This window comes from Erithacus rubecula (genome assembly GCF_903797595.1).
Source record: "Erithacus rubecula genome assembly, chromosome: 34".
Classification (NCBI taxonomy): domain Eukaryota; kingdom Metazoa; phylum Chordata; class Aves; order Passeriformes; family Muscicapidae; genus Erithacus; species Erithacus rubecula.
In genome coordinates this window covers 18,277-37,587 of record NC_136684.1, presented here as the reverse complement: position 1 = coordinate 37,587, position 19,311 = coordinate 18,277, and the positions used below count along the sequence as shown (strand labels likewise).

Genomic DNA, 19,311 nt, shown 5'->3' with positions numbered 1-19,311 from the left:
GATTGGCCTGAGCGCGAACAGGGCGTGGCTTACGGGAAAGAGAGGCGGGAACGGCGCGAGGCGAGCACTTATTGGTCGGCCTGACCGAGGGGGCGGAGCGCCCCGCGGAAATGCGCGCGGTGATTGGCTGGAACGAACCGAGGCGGAGCCTCTCCCTACGCTGGGCGGGGCCGCGTCGTGGCCGGAAGCGGAAGTGCTGAGCAGGTGCCACCATGGCGGCCCCGGGGACGGCGGACGGCGGCGGCTCCGGCGACACCGCGGGGCCCGCGACGGGTGAGGGCGGCACGGGCGGGGAGGGGCCGGGCGGAGCCGTGCGGGGTCCGCGGGAAGTGACGGGGTCCTGCCGCGCGGGGGGAGCTGCCCGGGCCGGGGTCCCGGCGGGGCTCGCGGGGCTCGGGCCACGTCCCCCCCCGTGACTCGCGGTGTCCCCGCAGTGTCGCGGCGGGTGAAGTACGCCAGCCTGGGCGTGCTGGTGCTGCAGAACGCGTCCCTCGTGCTCAGCATCCGCTACGTGCGGACCCTGCCCGGGGAGCGCTTCCTGCCCACCACGGCCGTGGTGATGGCCGAGGCCATGAAGGGCAGCGCCTGCCTGCTGCTGCTGCTGATCCAGCACCGGGGTACGGGACACGGAGGGACACGGGACACGGGGGGACAGGGGGACACGGGGAGACACGGGCTGTGCCTGCTGCTGCTGCTGCTGATCCAGCACCGGGGTATGGGACACGGGACACGGGGGGACGGGGGGAGACACGGGCTGTGCCTGCTGCTGCTGCTGCTCATCCAGCACCGCGGTACGGGGACAGGGGGACGGGGGGGACATGGGGACGGGGGGGGCACGGGGGGGACAGGGACACACCTGGTGCTTCTCCTGCTCTGAGGTGTGAAGGGGGAGGGGGGATGGGGACACCGAGGGGTCCTTGGCAGAGAGGTGGGGACATGACAGGACGTGAGGGTCTCATGCTGGGGACACGAAGGGACATAGGACAGTCCGGGTGGTGTCTCCTGTCCCTGAGCCCTGTCCCACAGGCAGTGTCCCTGTCCCCTGTCCGTCAGGCAGTGTCCTGTCCCTCAGGCAGTGTCCCTGTCCCCTGTCCCTCAGGCAGTGTCCCTGTCCCTCAGGCAGTGTCCCTGTCCCCTGTCCCTCAGGCAGTGTCCGGCAGACGGCGGTGACGCTGCACGAGGCCGTGGTGGGACAGTTTGGGGACACTCTGCGCCTGGCTGTCCCCTCCCTCATCTACACCCTGCAGAACAACCTGCAGTACGTGGCCATCTCCAACCTGCCTGCAGCCACCTTCCAGGTGGGACACGGGGACACGGGGGGTGAGGTGACCTCGGAGACTGTGGGGGTGTCCCTGTGACAGTCACGGTGTCCCTGTGCTCATGTCCCTGTGACAGTCACGGTGTCCCTGTGGCAGTCACAGTGACCCTATGCCCATGTCCGTGTGACAATCACGGTGTCCCTGTGCTTATGTCTCTGTGACAGTCATGGTGTCCCTGTGACAATCACGGTGTCCCTGTGACAGTCACGGTGTCCCTGTGCCCATGTCCCTGTGGCAGTCACAGTGTCCCTGTGGCAGTCACAGTGTCCCTGTGCCCGTGTCCCTGTGACAGTCACGGTGTCCCTGTGCCCATGTCCCTGTGACAATCATGGTGTCCCTGTGGCAGTCACGGTGTCCCTGTACCTATGTCCCTGTGACAGTCACAGTGTCCCTGTGCCCATGTCCCTGTGAGAGTCACGGTGTCCCTGTACCTGTGTCCCTGTGATAGTCACGGTGTCCCTGTGCCCATGTACCTGTGACAGTCACGGTGTCCCTGTGACAGTCACGGTGTCCCTGTGCCCGTGTCCCTGTGACAGACATGGTGTCTCTGTGACAGTCACGGTGTCCTTGTGCTCATATCCCTGTGACAGTCATGGTGTCCCTGTGACAGTCACGGTGTCCCTGTGACAGTCACGGTGTCCCTGTGACAGTCACGGTGTCCCTGTGGCAGTCACCGTGTCCCTGTGACAGTCACGGTGTCCCTGTGCTCATGCTCCTGTGATGGTGTCCAGGGCCCTGTCCTGGCTCTCCCTGTCCCCGTTGTCCCCCTGTGACTGTGTCCTCGCTGTCCCTGCTGTCCCCCTGTGACTGTGTCCCCGCTGTCCCCGTGTGACTGTGTCCTGCTGTCCCCACTGTCCCTGTCCCCGTGTGACCCTGTCCCCACTGTCCCCCTGTGACCATGTCCCGCTGTTCCCGTGTCCCCCCTGTCCCCGTGTGACCCTGTCCCCCTGTGACCGTGTCCCGCTGTCCCGCAGGTGACCCTGTCCCCGCTGTCCCCATGTGACTGTGTCCCCGCTGTTCCCCACTATCCCCCCTGTCCCTCTGTGACCGTGTCCCCACTGTCCCCGTGTGACCCTGTCCCCGTGTGACCCTGTCCCCACATCCCCCTGTGACCGTGTCCTGCTGTCCCCACTGTCCTGCAGGTGACCCTGTCCCTGTTGTCCCCATCCTCCTGTGACCTTGTCCCTGCTGTCCCCCCTGTCCCCATGTGACCGTGTCCCTGCTGTCCCGCAGGTGACCCTGTCCCTGCTGTCCCCGCTGTCCTCCTGTGACTGTGTCCCCACTGTCCCTAGCTGTCCCTGTCTCCCTGTGACCGTGTCCCCGCTGTCCCCACTGTCCCTGTCCCACTGTGACCATGTCCCCACTGTCCCCCTGTGACCATGTCCCTGCTGTCCCCCTGTGACGCTGTCCCCGTGTGACTGTGTCCCCGCTGTCCCCGTGTGACCGCATCCCGCTGTTCCCGCAGGTGACCATGTCCCCACTGTCCCCATCTCCCCTATGACCCTGTCCCCACTGTCCCCCTGTGACTGTGTCCCCGCTGTCCCCCTGTTCCCGTGTCCCCGCTGTCCCTGTGTGACCCTGTACCTGCTGTCCCCGTGTGACCGTGTCCCGCTGTCCCCCTGTGACTGTGTCCCGCTGTCCAGCAGGTGACCCTGTCCCCACTGTCCCCCTGTTCCCGTGTCCCCGCTGTCCCTGTGTGACCCTGTCCCTGCTGTCCCTACTGTCCCTGTCCCCGTGTGATCGTGTCCCCGCTGTCCCCGTGTGACGGTGTCCCGCTGTCCCCGCTGTCCCGCAGGTGACGTACCAGCTGAAGATCCTGACCACGGCGCTGTTCTCGGTGCTGCTGCTGGGCACGGCGCTGTCGCGGCTGCAGTGGCTGTCGCTGGCGCTGCTGTTCGCGGGCGTGGCGCTGGTGCAGGCGGAGCAGGCTCGGGCGGCGCCCGCGGCGCTGTCGCCGTCGCCGGGGCCCGAGGGGCCAGCGCAGAGCTACGCCGTGGGGCTGGCGGCCGTGGCCGCCTCCTGCCTGTCCTCGGGCTTCGCCGGCGTTTACTTCGAGCGGCTGCTGAAGCGCTCGGGCGGCTCCATCTGGCTGCGCAACGTGCAGCTGGGCGCCGTGGGCACGGCCGTGGGGCTGGGCGCCATGCTGGCCGCCGAGGGCCCGGCCGTGGCCGCGCTCGGCTTCTTCTACGGCTACAACGGCGCCGTCTGGGCTGTGGTGGTCAACCAGGCGGCCGGGGGGCTGCTGGTGGCCGTGGTGGTTCGTTACGCTGACAACATCCTCAAGGGCTTCGCCACGGCGCTGTCCATCCTGGCCTCCACGGCCGCCTCCGCGCACCTGTTCGGGTTCCGGCCGCGTGCGCCCTTCCTGGCCGGCACCGCCATGGTGCTGGCGGCCGTGGTGCTCTACGGGCGGCCCCGCGGCGCCGCCGCCCGTGGCCAGGATGGCGGCAAGTCAGTGGGGCCCTAGGGCGAGGGGGGACGGCCCGGGGCTCGGCGGGGAGGGGGAGGGGATGGGGGGGCCGTGAGCGGGGGAGGGGACCCAGCTGTGGGGTCAGCAGCTGTGGGGCCAGCAGGTGTAGGAACCCAGCTGTGAGGTCAGCAGCTGTGGGGCCAGCAGGTACAGGGATCCATCTGTGGGCTCAGCAGGTTCAGGGTCAGCAGGTATGGAGCCAGCAGGTGTAGGATCCCAGCTGTGGGGCCAGCAGGTGTGGGGTCAGCAGGTACAGGGACCCAGCTGTGGGGCCAGCAGGTTCAGGGTCAGCAGCTGTGGGGTCAGCAGGTTCAGGGCCAGCAGGTGGCAGGGTCTCATTAGTGCTCATTAAGGTGGAAGAACTGTATGCTCAGCAGGTTCAGGGTCTCATTAGCACTTATTAAGGCTCATTAAGGTGTTGGAGGAGCTGGGAGGGGTCAGCAGGTGAGGGGACCCCATCTTGGCCCTCTGCAGGTGGTGGGGACTCTTTAAGGCTCATTAGGGACCTGGAGAGGTTCGTTAGGTCATGGGGGGCTCATTAAGGCTTATTAGGGACCTGGAGAAGTTCATTAGGTCATGGGGGACTCATTAAGGCTCATTAGGGGCTGATGAACCTCCTGGGGCTGTGGGGTGAGGAGGGACCTGATGGGCTCGTTAGAGGATGGGAAGCTTATTAATACTCATTAATTGGTGGGGGCTCATTAAGGCTCGTTGGGTGCTGGGGGACCCCAAGGTGGAGATTAATGAAGTTAATGAGCTCAGCGGGGTTAATGAGGGAACTCTGGGTTAATGAGGGGCTCATTGGGACCCCTGGCCCCTCTGTGGGTTCCCCTCCCCCCCTCGCCCCCCCCCCAGCCGGTGGGGGAGGGGCCGGATGTACAGATTTTATAGGGGGGAGGGTCCGGGCGCATTTTTAACGAGGTTTGGGGCTAATAAAAGCAGATTTGGTTAACGGCGCGTGCTGGGGGAGGGGCACTAACACACTAACACGGGGGGAGGGGCAGGGGAAGCCATAGGGACCCCCGGGATCCATAGGGCCCCCCCCTTCCCCCCGGCCCATACAGGCTCCATAGGGACCCCGCCTCAGCCCGGGCCATACAGGCTCCATAGGGACCCCCCATCAGCCCAGGCCATACAGGATCCATAGGGACCCCCCCTCAGCCCGGTCCATACAGGATCCATAGGGACCCCATCTCAACCCGGGCCATATAGGATCCATAAGGACCCCCCCGGGCTATACAGGATCCATAGGGACCCCATCTCAGCCCGGGCCATACAGGATCCATAGGGACCCCCCCGGGCCATACAGGATCCATAGGGACCCCATCTCAGCCCGGGCCATACAGGATCCATAGGGACCCCCCCTCAGCCCGGGGTCTCTCTCTCTTGCAGGTCTCCCAACAAGGACAAGGGCACCTGACGGCACCGAGCAACCCCCGGGCCCTGCGGGGCCCTAAAGGATCCATATGGACCCGGCTCCTCCCCGTGCAGCCCCTATAGAGCCCTTGTGCCCCCCCGGGTCCGGAGGGACCCTATGGAACCCTCAGTCCCTATAGGGGCCATACAGACACTCCCGGTCCCTATAGGGGCCATATGGAGCCCTCACCCCCTGTCCCTATAGGGGCCATATGGACACTCCCGGTTCCTATAGGGGCCATATGGAGCCCTCCCTCCATCCCTATAGGGGCCATATGGACACTCCCAGTCCCTATAGGGGCCATATGGACACTACCGGTCCCTATAGCAGCCATATGGAGCCCTCCCCCGCCCGTCCCTATAGGAACACTCCCGGTCCCTATAGCGGCCATATGGCCCCTCCCCCACCCCCTTGGGGGCTATAGGGACCCTTCCCCCCCCCCGTCCCTATAGGGCCCATATACCCCCCCCGCGCGGTTTTGGTGTCAATTAAGACGATTTTGGTCCAAGCGTTGGCTCCGCGCGCTGCCCGCTGCCACCCCCGCTCATGCACCGCCCCTCTCGCTCCGATTGGCCGCCCGGCGATGATTGACAGGAACCCTCGAGGCGACGCTTTATTGGTCCCAGAGCGGTCGCGCGGCACTTCCGCCCGGGAAAGGGCGGGAAGCAGCGAGAAGCGGAAGTTGGGATGAGGGAGCGGCCGCGTTCTCTCTGCCGCCCGCTTCTCCCGGTTCCTCCCAGTGCTCCCAGTGCCCTCCCGGAGCCTCAGCGCAGCAGCCGGGCCAGCACCCAGCAGCCCAGCGTCACCCAGTGACTGGCCCAGTTCAGCTCTGACCACTTGCGCACCGTGTAGGCCATCCCGTAGCCCTGAGGGGACAAGATGGCGTCGGGGCGCTCCCAACACCGCGGGCGACCCCAAAACTTTGGGGAGGGTCTGGGGGGGGCTCGGGGGTCTCACCTGCTCCTCCACGGTGTCCTCGGCCTCCACGTCGAACAGGGCGCCCAGGTAGGAGAGGTGGAACAGGGCCAGGGCGCCCAGGGCTCCGTTCAGAGCCCGCACCCACAGCGTCTGCAGGGACCCCCCAAATCCCTCCGTGTTCATTGTAGGGACCCCAGACCCTTCCAGAGACCCCCCAAATCCACCCCCCCACAACACCTGCAGGACCCCCTGCCGTGCCTGCAGGCAACCCCAGCCCTCCCCCAAATCCCCTCAGACCTCCCAGACCTTCTGTCCTCCCCACGGACCCCCAAACTCCCCCACCCAGGGACCCCCGACCCATATAAGCCCCCCCACACTCCACAGGGCCCCCCAAAGCTCAGGGACCCCCCCAGAGCCCCCATCTCACGTTCTTGTGGCGGTGGCTGCAGTGAGGGGGGCAGCGCTTGGACAGGACACAGGCATCAAAGATGGCGGCCAAACGCTGCCTGAGGGCTGGGGGGAGGGGTCAGTGCGGGCAACGCCCCCATAGCCCCCCACCGCTGAAACCACACCCACACCAATCACAGCCCCGCCCACTGCCGAAACCACACCCACACCAATCACAGCCCCACCCACTGCCAAAACCACACCCACACCAATCACAGCCCCGCCCACTGCTGAAACCACCCCCACACCAATCACAGCCCTGCCCACTGCCAAAACCACACCCACACCAATCACAGCCCCGCCCACCGCTGAAACCACACCCACATCAATCACAGCCCCGCCCACCGCTGAAACCACACCCACATCAATCACAGCCCCGCCCACCACTGCAGCCACACCCACAGTGCTTCAGACCCCGTCCACATCTACAGGCCCCGCCTCTACCCGTAGCCTCACCTGCTCCACTTAGGCTCCACCTACACTTTTATGTCAATCACAGCAGAGACCCCACCCACATCCAGACCCACCCACACCTTTAGGCCACGCCCACCTTTACATCTCCCCCCACTTTGTGGCCCCATGCCTTAAGCCCCTCCCACCTCAATGACCCCATTTGGCCACACCCCTCCCTGGCCCCACCCCTTAAAGGGCCAGCACCGACCATGCTCAGTGTAGGTGATGAGGCCCAGGGACAGCAGGACAGCAGCCAGGTGGAAACTGAGGCCCTGGGGGGACAGTGGGGATTTGGGGGAGTCCCCCCCTGGACTGGGGGGGGTCTGGGGGAGCCCCCTGCTGGACTGGGAGGGGTCTGGGGGATTTGGGGGAGCCCAGCAGGGGCTGGGGTGTCACAGAGTTTTTGGGGTTCCTAGATGGGGATTCAAGAAATCCCAGGGGGAGTTTTTGGGTCCTCAGGGGGAAATGGGGGAGGGTCAGGGGGGTTGGGGGTCCTGAGGGCCTCATGTGCAAGGGGACACTGGATTGAGGGTTGGGGTACTTTAGGGGGTTATTTTTGGGGTGATTTAGGGGGTTGTTTTTGGGGTCCCTCACGTGCAGCAGGGCACTGGGGGGGTTGGGGATATTTGGGGATTTCCAGGGTGGTTTTTGGTGTGCTTTGGGGGGGGAGGTTTGGGGTCCCTCACATGCAGCAGGGAGTTGGGGATATTTGGGGGTTCCCAGGGTGGTTTTTGGGGTGCTTTAGGGGCTGTTTTTGGGGTCCCTCACGTGCAGCAGGGCGCTGGCTGCGTAGGTGCCCAGCACGGCTGCGAAGGTGCCCAAGCGCCGGGCGGTCTGGAACACGTCTGCCAGGGACACACCGGTGACACCAGGGACACAGGGTGACACCAGGGACACACTGGTGACACCAGTGACACCAGGGTGGGCCATTGGCCCCCACGAGCCCCTCCCAGTGGCCCCCAGTCCCTCCCAGTGTCCCCCATTCCCTCCCCGAGTCCCTCCCAATGTCCCCCAGTCCCTCCCAGTGTCCCCCAGTGCCCCTGCAAGTGTCCCCAGTGGGTCCCAGTGCTCACAGGTGTGCAGCCAGCGGGACATGGGCAGGTTCCAGTTTGTCACCACCTCGGCCATGGAGCGCGGCAGCTCCACTCGCAGGGGCCGGGACACAGCCAGGTCCCTGTGGGGACAGTGTGACACAGCACAGTGTGACACAGCACAGTGTCACACACAGTGTCACACAGCACAGTGTCACAGGGGGTCACAGGGACAGGGTCACACAGGGCAGTGTCACTGTGTGATCAGTGTCACAGGTGTCACACACGGGTCAGTGTCACTGTGGGTGTGATCAGTGTCACAGGTGTCACACAGGGATCAGTGTCACACACAGGTGTCACCCACGGTCAGTGTCACTGCGAGTGTGATCAGTGTCCCACAGGTGTCACACTGGGGTCAGTGTCACACACAGGTCAGTGTCACTGGGTGTGATCAGTGTCCCACAGGTGTCACACACGGGTCAGTGTCACACACAGGTCAGTGTCACTGGGTGTGATCAGTGTCCCACAGGTGTCACACACAGGTCAGTGTCACACACAGGTCAGTGTCACTGTGGGTGTGACCAGTGTCACACAGGTGTCACACACAGGTCAGTGTCACACACAGGTCAGGGTCACTGTGGGTGTGATCAGTGTCACACAGGTGTCACACACAGGTCAGTGTCACACACAGGTCAGTGTCACTGTAGGTGTGATCAGTGTCACACAGGTGTCACACACAGGTCAGTGTCACTGTGCGTGTGATCAGTGTCACTGCGGATGTAATCAGTGTCACACAGGTGTCACACATAGGTGTCACACACGGGTCATTGTCACTGCGGGTGTGATCAGTGTTACTGTGGGTATGATCAGTGTCACTGCGGATGTGATTAGTGTCACAGGTGTCACACAGGTCCGTGTCCCCGCAGTGTCCCTGTCCCCTCACCAGTGCAGGTGGTCGTGCTGCAGGGACGTGCCGGAGCCTGCCAGCGTGGCCGTGGCCTCGGACAGGAAGGCCACAAAGTAATTGCTGAAGTGGAAGGAGAGCGCGCTCTCGTAGGCACGGAGCCACCTAGCAGCCGGGAGGACCGGGACGGGGAACGGGGGGATGGGGAGATCGGGGGTTGGGGGGGTTGGGGGAAATAGGGGAGATCGGGATTTGGGCGGGTTGGGGGAATGGGGGAGATCGGGGTTTGGGGGGGTTGGGGGAATGGGGGAGATCAGGGTTTGGGGGGGATTTAGGGTGTGGGGGAGATCAGGGTTTGGGGGGGATTTGGGGGGGTTTGGGGGATTTCAGGGTTTAGGGGGATTTGGGGGCACATGAGAGGTTTGGGGGAAAATGGGGGAGTTTGGGGGGATTTGGGGGGGAAGTGGGGGAGTTTTGGAGGACATAGGGGTTTGGAGGGAAATGTGGGATTTAGGAGGATTTTGGGGGTGTCGTGGGGAGATTTGGGGCAGATATTGGGGGGTTGTGGGGGAAATGGAAGGTTTGGGAGGATTTTGGGGGGACGTGGGGGGGTTTGGGGGTGACAGAGGGGATTTGGGGGGGGACACACAATAAGGTGCCACCCCCCATCTCACATCCCCTCAATGTCCCCCCTCCCCCCAGGGACCCCCCAAATCCTCTCCTGCCCCCCAAACCCCTCCTGCCCCCCCCCCTCCACCTCTCCTGCTCCCCCCAAACCCCTCCTGACCCCCCTCGCTAAACGTCTCCTGCCCCCCCAAAATCCCTCCTGCCCCCCTGAAACCCCTCCTGACCCCCCCCCAATCCCCTCCTGACCCCCCCCAATCCCTCCTGACCCCCCCAAACGCCTCCTGACCTCCCCCCACCCCTTTTGCCCCCCCCAACCCCTCCTGACCCCCCCCAAATCCCCCCCTCACCTGGCAAAGACGCTCCTGGGCAGCACCGGGGGGAACAGAGATGTCAGTGGGGGATTGGGGGCATCCCTGGAGGATTTTGGGGGTCCCAGGGAGGGTTTGGGGTCCCAGGGAGGGGTTTGGGGTCCCAGGGAAGGGTTTGGGGTTCTGGGGAGAGTTTGGGGTCCCAGGGAAGGGTTTGGGATTCTCAGAGTGTTTGGAATTCTAAGAAGGGTTTTGTGTTCTAGGGGGGGATTTGGGGTGGGTTTGGGGTGGATTTGGGGTGGATTTGGGTGGATTTGGGATGTGTTTGGGTGCATTTGGGTGCGTTTGGGTGTGTTTGGGGTGTCTTTGGGGTGTCTTTGGGGTGTATTTATGAGGATTTGGGGTGGATTTAGGTGGATTTGGTGTGCATTTTGGGTGATTTGGGTGTATTTGGGGTGTATTTAGGTGTTTTTGGGGTGTGTTTGAGGTGTGTTTGGGGTGTGTTTGGGGTGTGTTTGGGGTGGATTTGGGGTGGATTTGGGGTGGATTAGGTCACTCAGGCCCCACCTGCGCAGCGCCCGCGCCCCGTAGAGCGGCAGCAGGCTGGAGAACAGGAACGGGGCCAGGCAGGTGCTGACCAGCAAACACAGCAGGGCCAGAGCCAGGCTGCTCAGGGCCTTCCTCAGCCAGGCCAGGCTCTGCAAGGGATACGGACAGGCCAGGGAGCCAGTCAGGGACAGATAGCCTGACCCACAGACAGCCTGACCCACAGACAGACAGCCTGACCCACAGACAGCCTGAACCCCCACAGACACCCTGACCCACAGACAGCCTGACCCACAGACAGCCTGAACCCCCACAGACAGCCTGACCCACAGACACCCCTGAACCCCCACAGACACCCCTGAACCCCCACATACACCTTGACCCCCCCACAGACACCTCCAAACGCCCCCCTCCAAACCCCAACATCCCCCAAGACATCCCCAGACACAGACACCCCCCACCCAAAATCCAGCTCCCCACTGCACCTCCCCTCATCCCTGCTCACCCCCCATTTCCCCCACCGTGTCCCCTCCCCATGTCCCCGTGTCCCCTCCCCCGTGTCCCCTCCCCGTGTCCCCGGTACCAGGGGCGGGCCCTCCACTGCCCGCAGGTAGGCGCTGAAGGGCTCCCAGGGCCCGAACACCACGGAGCCAGGTGAGCACAGGTAACCCAGCACCTGGGCGGGGCTGGGCTCGGCACCCGCGGGGCCGCGGTCCAGGTCAAAGCCCAGCGACACGGCCTTCATGGCCACCACCATCTGTGCCCCTGGAGCCCGGAGTGAACCCCAGAATTAGAGCCCCAAATTGGGGGTACCACCACCATCTGCACCCCTGGAGGGCAGAGTGAGCCCCAACATCAGAGCGCCCCAAATTGGGGGTACCACCACCATCTGCACCCCTGGAGGGCAGAGTGAGCCCCAAAATCAGAGCACCCCAAAATGGGGGTACCACCACCATCTGCGCCCCTGGGAGCCCCAAAATCCATGAGAACCCAAAATGGGGGGGTCACACCACCATCTGTGCCCCTGGAGGGCAGAGTGAGCCCCAAAATCAGAGCGCCCCAAAATGGGGGTACCACCCTCATCTGCACCCCTGGAGGGCAGAGTGAGCCCCAAAATCAGACAGAGCTCCAAAATGGGGGTACCACCCTCATCTGAGCCCCTGGGAAGGCAGAGTGAGCCCCAAAATCAGACAGCACCCCAAAGTCAGCACCCCAAAACGGGGGTACCACCCCCATCTGTGCCCCTGGGACCCCAGAATGAACCAGCACCCCAAAATCAGCCAGCAGCCAAAATGGGGAGTCCCAGATTGCCCTGGGTCTGGGGGCTCAGGGGGAGACACCTTCAAGGCCACAACCATCTGTGCTCCCCCAAAATCCATGGGGACCCCAAATTGGGGGGCCCTAAAATGTGGGGAGTCCCCAGGGGTCTGGGGGCTCAATGGTGGGGGGGAACTTGGGGGTGTCCTGAAGGGAAAGGGAGGGAGGTGTCACAGTCAGGGCCACCACCATCGGTCCCACCGAGGGACCCCAAAACTGGAGGGATGCCCAAAGCGTGGGGGGAAGGGGAATGGGGTCTGTGGGGTGCAGGGGGAGGGGGGGGGGTGGGTGTCTCACCTCGCATCTTGTGCCAGGTGACTGTGTCCACCATGTGCAGCTCCCTGGGGGGGCTCCCAGTCACTCCCAGTTCAGTGCAATCAACTCCTCAGTTCCTCCCAATGCCCCAGTTCATCCCAGTGCTCCTCCCACTCAACGCTCTCAATCCTTCCCAGTTACTCCCAGTTCTTCCCAACTTCTGCCAGTTCCTCTTCCAGTACCCCCAATCCCCTCCTCAGTCCCTCCCAGTGCCCCAAACCCCCTCCCAGTGCCCCAAATCCCCTCCCAGTGCCCCCAAACCCCTCCCCAGTGTCTCCCAGTGCCCCAAATCCCCTCCCAGTGCCCCAATCCCCCTCCCAGCAACACCCAAACCCCTCCCAGAACCCCCAACCCCCTCCCAGTGCCCCCAAATCCCCTCCCAGCACCCCCAAACCCCCTCCCAGTGCCCTCCCAGTGCCTCAAATCCCCCTCCCAGCACCCCTAAACCCCCTCCCAGCGGCTCCCAGTGGCCCCAGTCCTGCCCAGCGCCCCGTACCCCATGAGCAGGTAGCTGAGAGCAGCCAGGGCGAGGCAGAGCCCTCTCTGGGCGCGGGCGCGGCTCAGCAGCAGGGTGAGGACGCAGAGCCCGCTCAGCAGAGCCACCCACAGCGCCTGGGCCCCGAAGAAATGGTGCAGGGCCAGGAGCCCCCCGGCCGCCGCCCCCGCGTGCTTCCCCCCTCGCGGCAGGGCTGTGCCACAGGGCGTCAGGGGAGCCCCAGAAACCCTGCGGGACCCCTCCCCAGAGCCCCGCAACCCCAAAAACCCTACGGGACTCCTCCCCAGAGCCCCAAAAACCCTGCGGGACCCCTCCCCAGAGCCCCGCAACCCCAAAAACCCTACGGGACCCCTCCCCAGAGCCCCGCATCCTCCCCGGGTCCCCCACTCTCCCGAGCTCCTCCGAGCCCCTCCAGACTCCGGAGCCACCCAGACCCCCCAGCTCTTCCCGACCCCTCGGCTCCCCTCAGCCGCCCCCAGACTCCAAAACACCCAGACACCCCCGAGCCCCCAAAGCCCCGGGACCCGCTTCCCCCACTCTTCGAACCCCTCCCGGACTCCCGGCCACTCACGGAGCCCCGGCAGCAGCCGGGACCCCCCAACCCTCCGGCCCTCCCCAGAGTCCCATCAGCCCCTTGGGTGTCCCCCCACACTCCGGGCCCCCCCAAACCCCCGGCCCCCCTCCCCGGCCCCACTCACGCAGCCGGTGCAGCAGCCGCGCCCCGAGGCAGAGCAGCAGCAGCGGCCAGAGCTGGGCCAGGCCCTGGCGCGCCGTGGGCACCACACAGCCGGGCAGCACCTGCGCCGCGAACTCCCGCGGAGGTAAGGCCGCCATCCCGACCCGAGCGGGGCTCGCTGCGTTTCGGGACCCCCCAAAAAACCCCAAACGCCCCCAAAACCCCCCGAATCCCCTCGCCCGCGCCTCGCCCGGCGCCGCCGCCCGCCCGCCTGAGGGGAAAGGGGCGGGACGCCCGCGAGCACCAATCAGCGCCCGCCGTACCTCCCCGCGCTGCCGCGCTGACCAATCGGAGCGCGGCGCGGCCAAATGGCGGCGCGCGACGGGGCGGCAGTTGCTAGGGGCGGGGCTCGGTTGCCGGGGAGCGGGGGATGCCGGGGGGGCGGGGCCTGGTTGCCAAGGGCGGTGCTCTGTTTCTATGGGCGGGGTCCAGTTGCCGGGGAACTGGACCGTGTTGCTAGGGACAGGTCGTGTTGCTGAGGGCGTGGTCTGGTTGTTAGGGGCGGGGTTTGTTGTTAGGAAGTAGCGGGCGGTTGCTAGGGGCTTGGCCTGTTACCGGGATTTGCGTTGCTGGGGGCGGGGCCTAATGCGTAGAGCGGGGCACGATTAGCCGTTGCTATGGCTGGTTGTCAAGGGCGGTGCCTATCGCCATGGCAACCAGATGCCGCGCGCGCCGCGCTGTGCATTGTGGGTCTGTGGAGGTCCGACCCCGCCCCACAATGCCCCGCGCCCGCCCAGTTCCACCAGCATGGACCAGTACATCGTGCTGGGCCGCATCGGGGAGGGCGCGCACGGCGTCGTGTTCAAGGCCAAACACCGGGAGGTGGGACCGGTGGGAGCGGCTGTGGGGCGGGGGGAACGGCTCTGGGGTCGGGGAAGGGGCTGTGGGGCCGGGGCTGTGGGGCGGGGGGGAGCGGCTGTGGGGCCGGGGAAGCTGCTCTGGGCCCCGTGTCTCCCGTGTCCCCCTGAGCCCCCCGTGTCCCCCGTGTTCCCCAGACCGGGGAGCTGGTGGCGCTCAAGAAGGTGCCGCTGCGGCGCCCCGAGGACGGGCTGCCCCCCCAGACCCTGCGGGAGATCAAAGCCCTGCGGGAGATCGAAGCGCACCCCCATGTGAGTGACCCCAAACCCTGGGCCCCCCTCAGTCCCTGCTGCCCCCCAAAATCCCGGGATAACGCCCCCAAACCACCTTTCCTCCCAGCTCCAGGATCCCCCAGCCCCCGCTGTCCCCCCGCAGGTGTCACTGTCCCCACTGCTGTCCTCGCTGCCCCCTCAGGTGTCACTGTCCCCACGCTGTCCCCACGCTGTCCCCGCAGGTGTCACTGTCCCCATTGCTGTCTTCGCTGTCCCTGCAGGTGTCACTGTCCCCATTGCTGTCCTCACTGCCCCCTCAGGTGTCACTGTCCCCACGCTGTCCCAGCAGGTGTCACTGTCCCCATTGCTGTCCTCACTGCCCCCGCAGGTGTCACTGTCCCCATCGCTGTCCTCACAGGTGATCCGGCTCCGCGCCGCCTTTGCCCAGGGTCCCGCCGTGGTTTTGGCTCTGGAGCTGCTGGTGGGGGACCTGGGGGGGCTCCTGCGCGCGGCCCCCGCCCCGCTGCCCCCAGCCCGAGTGCGGGCCCTGCTCGCCATGACCCTGCGGGGGCTGGGCCACGTGCACCGGCACCGCCTGCTGCACAGGGTGAGCGCAAAATATGGGAAAAGGGATCCCAAAATATGGGGGGGGGGTATTGGGAATGGGGGCACCAGCACTGCCTGCTGCAGTAGGTGAGGCACCCCAAAATAAGGAGCGACTCCAAAAATAAGGGGGAGCCCTGAAATTGGGAGGAGGCCCCAGCAGCACCTCCCACATCACGTGAGCACCCCAAAACTCGGGTGGGGGGGCACCCAAGCAGTTGGGAACCCCAGAATGGAGGGGGGAGGGAATGTGTCAGCTGCAGGGTGGGAACCCAGACCTGAAAGGGACCCCAATATCTGGGGGGGGGGGACACATGCTGCTGGGGGCACCCCAAAACCCCCAGGCACTGTGTTCTTAAAGCAAATTTAAAGTATTTTTTGATTTTAAATTGTGTTAACAGTTATTTCTGTGTCAGGACATTTGGATGGAAAGCTATCAAGTTGTTCAAGCAATTACAACACTTTAATGTAAATCACAAGCATTTATTTGAGAGAAAAAACCCCAAAACTTTGGGGCACTCAGTTCAAATGAAAGTGTGAACAGGCAGATTTAAAAAAAAAAACATTCTCAAATATTTAACTATTTGATTTTTTTATTTATTCAATCACTGAATGGAAACAACCAAAATACCATTTGTACGCATAATCATAGACAAAGCTTTATCTCCCCTTTCCAAAAGGAAAAAGAGAGGAGCAGAGAAGAGTTTATTTCATTGTTTTATATTAAATGCTGAGGAGTTATTGTAAAGAAGCAATGTATTGCTGCAAAAACTAATATAAATTTTTGCTCACTTAATTTTAATGCATTAAAATAATACATTTGAAGATGAGTTCAAAAAACGCATTTAAAGTTGTATTTAAAAAATGTATTAAAAAGAAGGTTAAAAATCTGGGTTAGGGCCCCCTAGTCTGTGTGTGCTGCAGGACCCTGTTGCCATTCTGGGGGTCTCTGGGGTCCCCAGCCTGCCCTGCTGACCAGTTTTGGGGTGCAGGATCTCAAGCCAGCCAACCTGCTGCTGGACAGCGCCGGCCGCCTCAAGCTGGCAGATTTCGGGCTGGCGCGGCTGCTGGGCCCCCCCCCGGGGCGCCCCTACAGCCACCAGGTGGCCACCAGGTACCGGATTTTGGGGTGTCCCCCTCCCCAGGGTGTCGGGGTGCCCCCAAAAGCCCCCCTGACCCCCCCTTTTCCCAGGTGGTACCGAGCCCCCGAGCTGCTCTACGGTGCCCGGCACTACGACGAGGGCGTGGATCTGTGGTGAGTGCTCCGTTTTGGGGGGTCCTGCCTGTGTTTTTGGGGGGGCTCTCGGGATTTTGGGGTCTTTTCCAGGGTTTTGGGGTCCCCACTCAGCCTTTCCACAGCTCTGCTTGATCTTGGGGTCCCCCCTTTGTGTTTTGTAGGTTCATCCCCCACCCCGTGCCCCCAACCTGGAATTCTGGGTCTCCCTTTGGTCCATGGGTGTCCCCCTGGGATTTTGGGGATCCCCTGGAATTTGGGGGGTCCCCCAGGGCCCTGGGCTGTATTTTGGGGTCCCCAGGCTGTGTTTTGGGGTCCCCCAGTCTGTATTTTTTGGGGTCCCCAGTCTGTGTTTTGGGGTCCCCAGTCTGTATTTTGGGGTCCTAGTCTGTATTTTGGGGTCCCCAGTCTGTATTTTTTGGGGTCCCCAGTCTGTATTTTTTGGGGTCCCCAGGCTGTGTTTTGGGGTCCCCAGTTTGTATTTTGTGGTCCCAGGCTGTATTTGGGGTTCCAGTCTGTGTTTTGGGGTCCCAGTCTGTATTTGGGGTCCCAGGGCTGTGGGCTGTATCTTTGGGGAGCTGCTGACTCTGTCCCCGCTGTTCCCGGGCGAGAACGACATCGAGCAGCTCTGCTGTGTGCTGGGAGCACTGGGAACACCCAGCCCGCGGGACTGGCCGGTACTGGGAGGGACTGGGAGCACTGGGAGGGGACTGGGAGAGGGACTGGGAGCACTGGGCACACCCAGCCTGCGGGACTGGCCGGTACTGGGAGCACTGGGAGGGCACTGAGAGCACTGGGAGCACTGGGAGGGGACTGGGACAGAGACTGGGAGCACTGGGAGCACTGGGCACACCCAGCCCGTGGGACTGCCCGGTACTGGGAGCACTGGGACAGGGACTGGGAGCACTGGGAGCACTGGGACAGGGACTGGGAGCACTGGGAGGGCACTGGGAGCACTGGGAGCACTGGGAGCACTGGGAAAGGGACTGGGAGCACTGGGAGGGCACTGGGAACACTGGGAGAGGGACTGGGGGCACTGGGAGCATTGGGAGCACTGGGAGAGGGACTGGGAGCACTGGGAGAGGGACTGGGAGAGGGACTGGGAGCCCTGGGAGAGAGACTGGGAGGGCACTGGGAGCACTGGGAGGGCACTGGGGGCACTGGGAGAACTGGAATGGCACTGGGAGCACTGGGAGGGCACTGGGGGCACTTAGAGGGCACTGGGAGCACTGGGTCATACTGGTGGCTACAGGCAAGTACTGGTCCATACTGGTCCGTACCAATCTGTACTGGTCCATACTGGTCCGTACTGGTCCGTACTGGTCTGTACTGTGTTTTCCTGGTGCATACTGGTCCGTTCTGGTCCATACTGGTCCATACCAGTCCATATTGGTCCGTACTGGTCCATACTGGTCCGTACTAGTCCATACCAGTCCATATTGGTTCGTACTGGTCCATACCAGTCCATACTGGTCCGTACTGGTCCATACCAGTCCATATTGGTTCATGCTGGTCCATACCAGTCCATACTGGTCCATACCAATCTATACTGGTCCATACCGGTCCATACTCATCCATACCGGTCCGTACCGGTCCATACTGGTCCGTTCTGATGCTGTCCCAGGAGCTGGCCCAGCTGCCCGATTTCCCCAAGCTGCGGTTCCGGCCGCGGGCGGCGCCGCCGCTGGAGCTGCTGGTGCCGGGAGCTGAGCCGGCCGCGCTGGACCTGCTGCGGAGCCTCCTGCAGTACCGGGCCCGGCTGCGGCCCCGGGCGGAGCAGGTGGGACTGGGGGAACTGGTTAAACTGGGAATGGGACTGGGAGAACTGGGGAAACTGGGGGAACTGGGCACCCTCAGCCCTGCTGCGGTACCGGCCCGGCTGCGGTACTGGGCTGAGCAGGTGGGACTGGTTAAACTGGGGAAACTGGTTAAACTGGGGGAACTGGGAATGGGACTGGCGGAACTGGGAATGGGGGAAGTGGGGGGGTCTGGGGGAACTGGGACTGAGGGACTGGGGGGACTGGTGGGACTGGGGGGAACTGGGACTGGGGGAACTGGGACTGGGACTGGTTAAACTGGGGGAACTGGGGGAACTGGACACCCTCAGCCCTGCTACAGTCCTGGGCTCACCAAGTCAGGGGTAAATTGGGGGGAATTTGGGGGGTTTGGAGGGGTCCCAGATGAGGTTGGGGTCCCAGAGCTGGTTGGGGGTCCCAGAGGGGTTTGGGGGGTTCCGGGGTGTTTGGGGGTCCCGGGGTGCTGGGTCAGCCCTGCCCAGGTAACAGGTGAGAGCCCTGGGTGGGGGGAGGGGTCGAGGGGCTGGGGAGGGTCCCAGGTGTGTTTGGGGGTCCTGGTCCCCCATTTTTGGGGGGTCCTGACCCCTCCCCTCTCCCCAGGCCCTGCTGCACCCCTTCTTCTTTGGCCCCCAGGAGCTGACCCCTCCCCCACCCCCGGGGGGGTCCCGGCAGCCCCCCGACTTCAGCCTGGACACGGCGCTGGAGCTGCCCCCCCGAGGGGCTCTGAGACCCCTCCCCACCCTGAGAGACCCCCGGAGAGACCCCCTGAAAGACCCCCACTGCCCCCCCGGGGGACCCTGAGACCCCTCCCCACCCTGAGAGACCCCCACTGCCCCCCCCATCCTGGGAGACCCCTCCCCTTTTTGGGAGAGCCCTGGGAAGCCCCCCAAGGCCCCTCAGACCCCTCCCCACTCTGGGGGATCCCCACTGACCCCCCCAAACTGGGAGACACCCACCCCCCCCACTGCCTCCCATCCCATTTTAAGGGACCCCTGATGATCCCCCCAGATTTGGGGAGGGGAACCCCAAACCCTGGACCCCCCCCATCCCCCCCCCAGCACCAAAAATGGTAAAAATTCACCCCAAAAAATCAAAATTTGGGGCCAGAAAGAGCAAGAGATGAAACCTGCACAGGCTGGAGCTGGAACTGCTGGATTTGAACCCAAAGTCCAGGTGAGAGCAGCAGATTTGGGGTGAAAAATCTCATTTTTGGGGTTTGGAAATGTGGGGCTGAAAATCTTCAGCTTCAGGGTGAAAATCCCCAAGTTTTGGTAAAAAAAACCCCAATTTTAGGCTGCAAAATT

General features: G+C 63.8%; 3 protein-coding genes across 5 annotated transcripts; 2 read left to right on the top strand and 1 right to left on the bottom strand.

Annotated features, from left to right (window-relative positions):
• The first annotated feature begins 139 nt into the window (after window positions 1-139).
• SLC35A2 (solute carrier family 35 member A2) lies at window positions 140-5,274 on the top strand. Of its 2 annotated transcripts, XM_079329728.1 has the most exons (5): window positions 140-273; window positions 435-617; window positions 1,147-1,298; window positions 3,115-3,770; window positions 5,182-5,274. In XM_079329728.1, the coding sequence occupies exons 1-5, from the start codon at window positions 213-215 to the stop codon at window positions 5,207-5,209; spliced, it is 1,080 nt and encodes a 359-aa protein (XP_079185854.1). In that variant the 5' UTR covers window positions 140-212; the 3' UTR covers window positions 5,210-5,274. The 2 variants fall into 2 exon arrangements, with proteins under 2 accessions (XP_079185854.1, XP_079185855.1); XM_079329729.1 differs by lacking the exon at window positions 5,182-5,274 and having other exon boundaries at window positions 3,115-3,827.
• Window positions 5,275-5,807: 533 nt separating this feature from the next.
• Window positions 5,808-13,519, bottom strand: PORCN (porcupine O-acyltransferase). 2 transcript variants are annotated; one of them, XM_079329722.1, is made up of 13 exons: window positions 13,267-13,519; window positions 12,569-12,761; window positions 12,055-12,098; window positions 11,024-11,205; window positions 10,462-10,592; window positions 9,934-9,948; window positions 8,999-9,124; window positions 8,098-8,198; window positions 7,793-7,869; window positions 7,233-7,296; window positions 6,552-6,637; window positions 6,164-6,274; window positions 5,808-6,072 (listed from the first exon to the last, which is right to left on the bottom strand). In XM_079329722.1, the coding sequence occupies exons 1-13, from the start codon at window positions 13,400-13,402 to the stop codon at window positions 5,971-5,973; spliced, it is 1,368 nt and encodes a 455-aa protein (XP_079185848.1). In that variant the 5' UTR covers window positions 13,403-13,519; the 3' UTR covers window positions 5,808-5,970. The 2 variants fall into 2 exon arrangements, with proteins under 2 accessions (XP_079185848.1, XP_079185849.1); XM_079329723.1 differs by lacking the exon at window positions 9,934-9,948.
• Window positions 13,520-13,993: 474 nt separating this feature from the next.
• Window positions 13,994-18,827, top strand: CDK20 (cyclin dependent kinase 20). The gene is made up of 8 exons (XM_079329730.1): window positions 13,994-14,126; window positions 14,300-14,413; window positions 14,793-14,981; window positions 15,970-16,091; window positions 16,170-16,232; window positions 16,765-16,888; window positions 17,836-17,991; window positions 18,608-18,827. The coding sequence occupies exons 1-8, from the start codon at window positions 14,052-14,054 to the stop codon at window positions 18,806-18,808; spliced, it is 1,044 nt and encodes a 347-aa protein (XP_079185856.1). The 5' UTR covers window positions 13,994-14,051; the 3' UTR covers window positions 18,809-18,827.
• The last annotated feature ends 484 nt before the right edge of the window (window positions 18,828-19,311 follow it).

Coding starts and splice junctions, on each gene's coding strand:
- CDK20 (XM_079329730.1), top strand. CDS start 14,052: ATGGACCAGTACATCGTGCTGGGCCGCATCGGGGAGGGCGCGCACGGC. Junction 14,127..14,299: donor TCAAGGCCAAACACCGGGAG/GTGGGACCGGTG, acceptor CGTGTTCCCCAG/ACCGGGGAGCTGGTGGCGCT. Junction 14,982..15,969: donor GGCACCGCCTGCTGCACAGG/GTGAGCGCAAAA, acceptor TTTGGGGTGCAG/GATCTCAAGCCAGCCAACCT.
- SLC35A2 (XM_079329728.1), top strand. CDS start 213: ATGGCGGCCCCGGGGACGGCGGACGGCGGCGGCTCCGGCGACACCGCG. Junction 274..434: donor CACCGCGGGGCCCGCGACGG/GTGAGGGCGGCA, acceptor GTGTCCCCGCAG/TGTCGCGGCGGGTGAAGTAC. Junction 3,771..5,181: donor CGTGGCCAGGATGGCGGCAA/GTCAGTGGGGCC, acceptor TCTCTCTTGCAG/GTCTCCCAACAAGGACAAGG.
- PORCN (XM_079329722.1), bottom strand. CDS start 13,402: ATGGCGGCCTTACCTCCGCGGGAGTTCGCGGCGCAGGTGCTGCCCGGC. Junction 8,199..8,998: donor CAGCACGACCACCTGCACTG/GTGAGGGGACAG, acceptor CTGTCCCCACAG/GGACCTGGCTGTGTCCCGGC. Junction 7,297..7,792: donor CAGCCAGCGCCCTGCTGCAC/GTGAGGGACCCC, acceptor CTGTCCCCCCAG/GGCCTCAGTTTCCACCTGGC.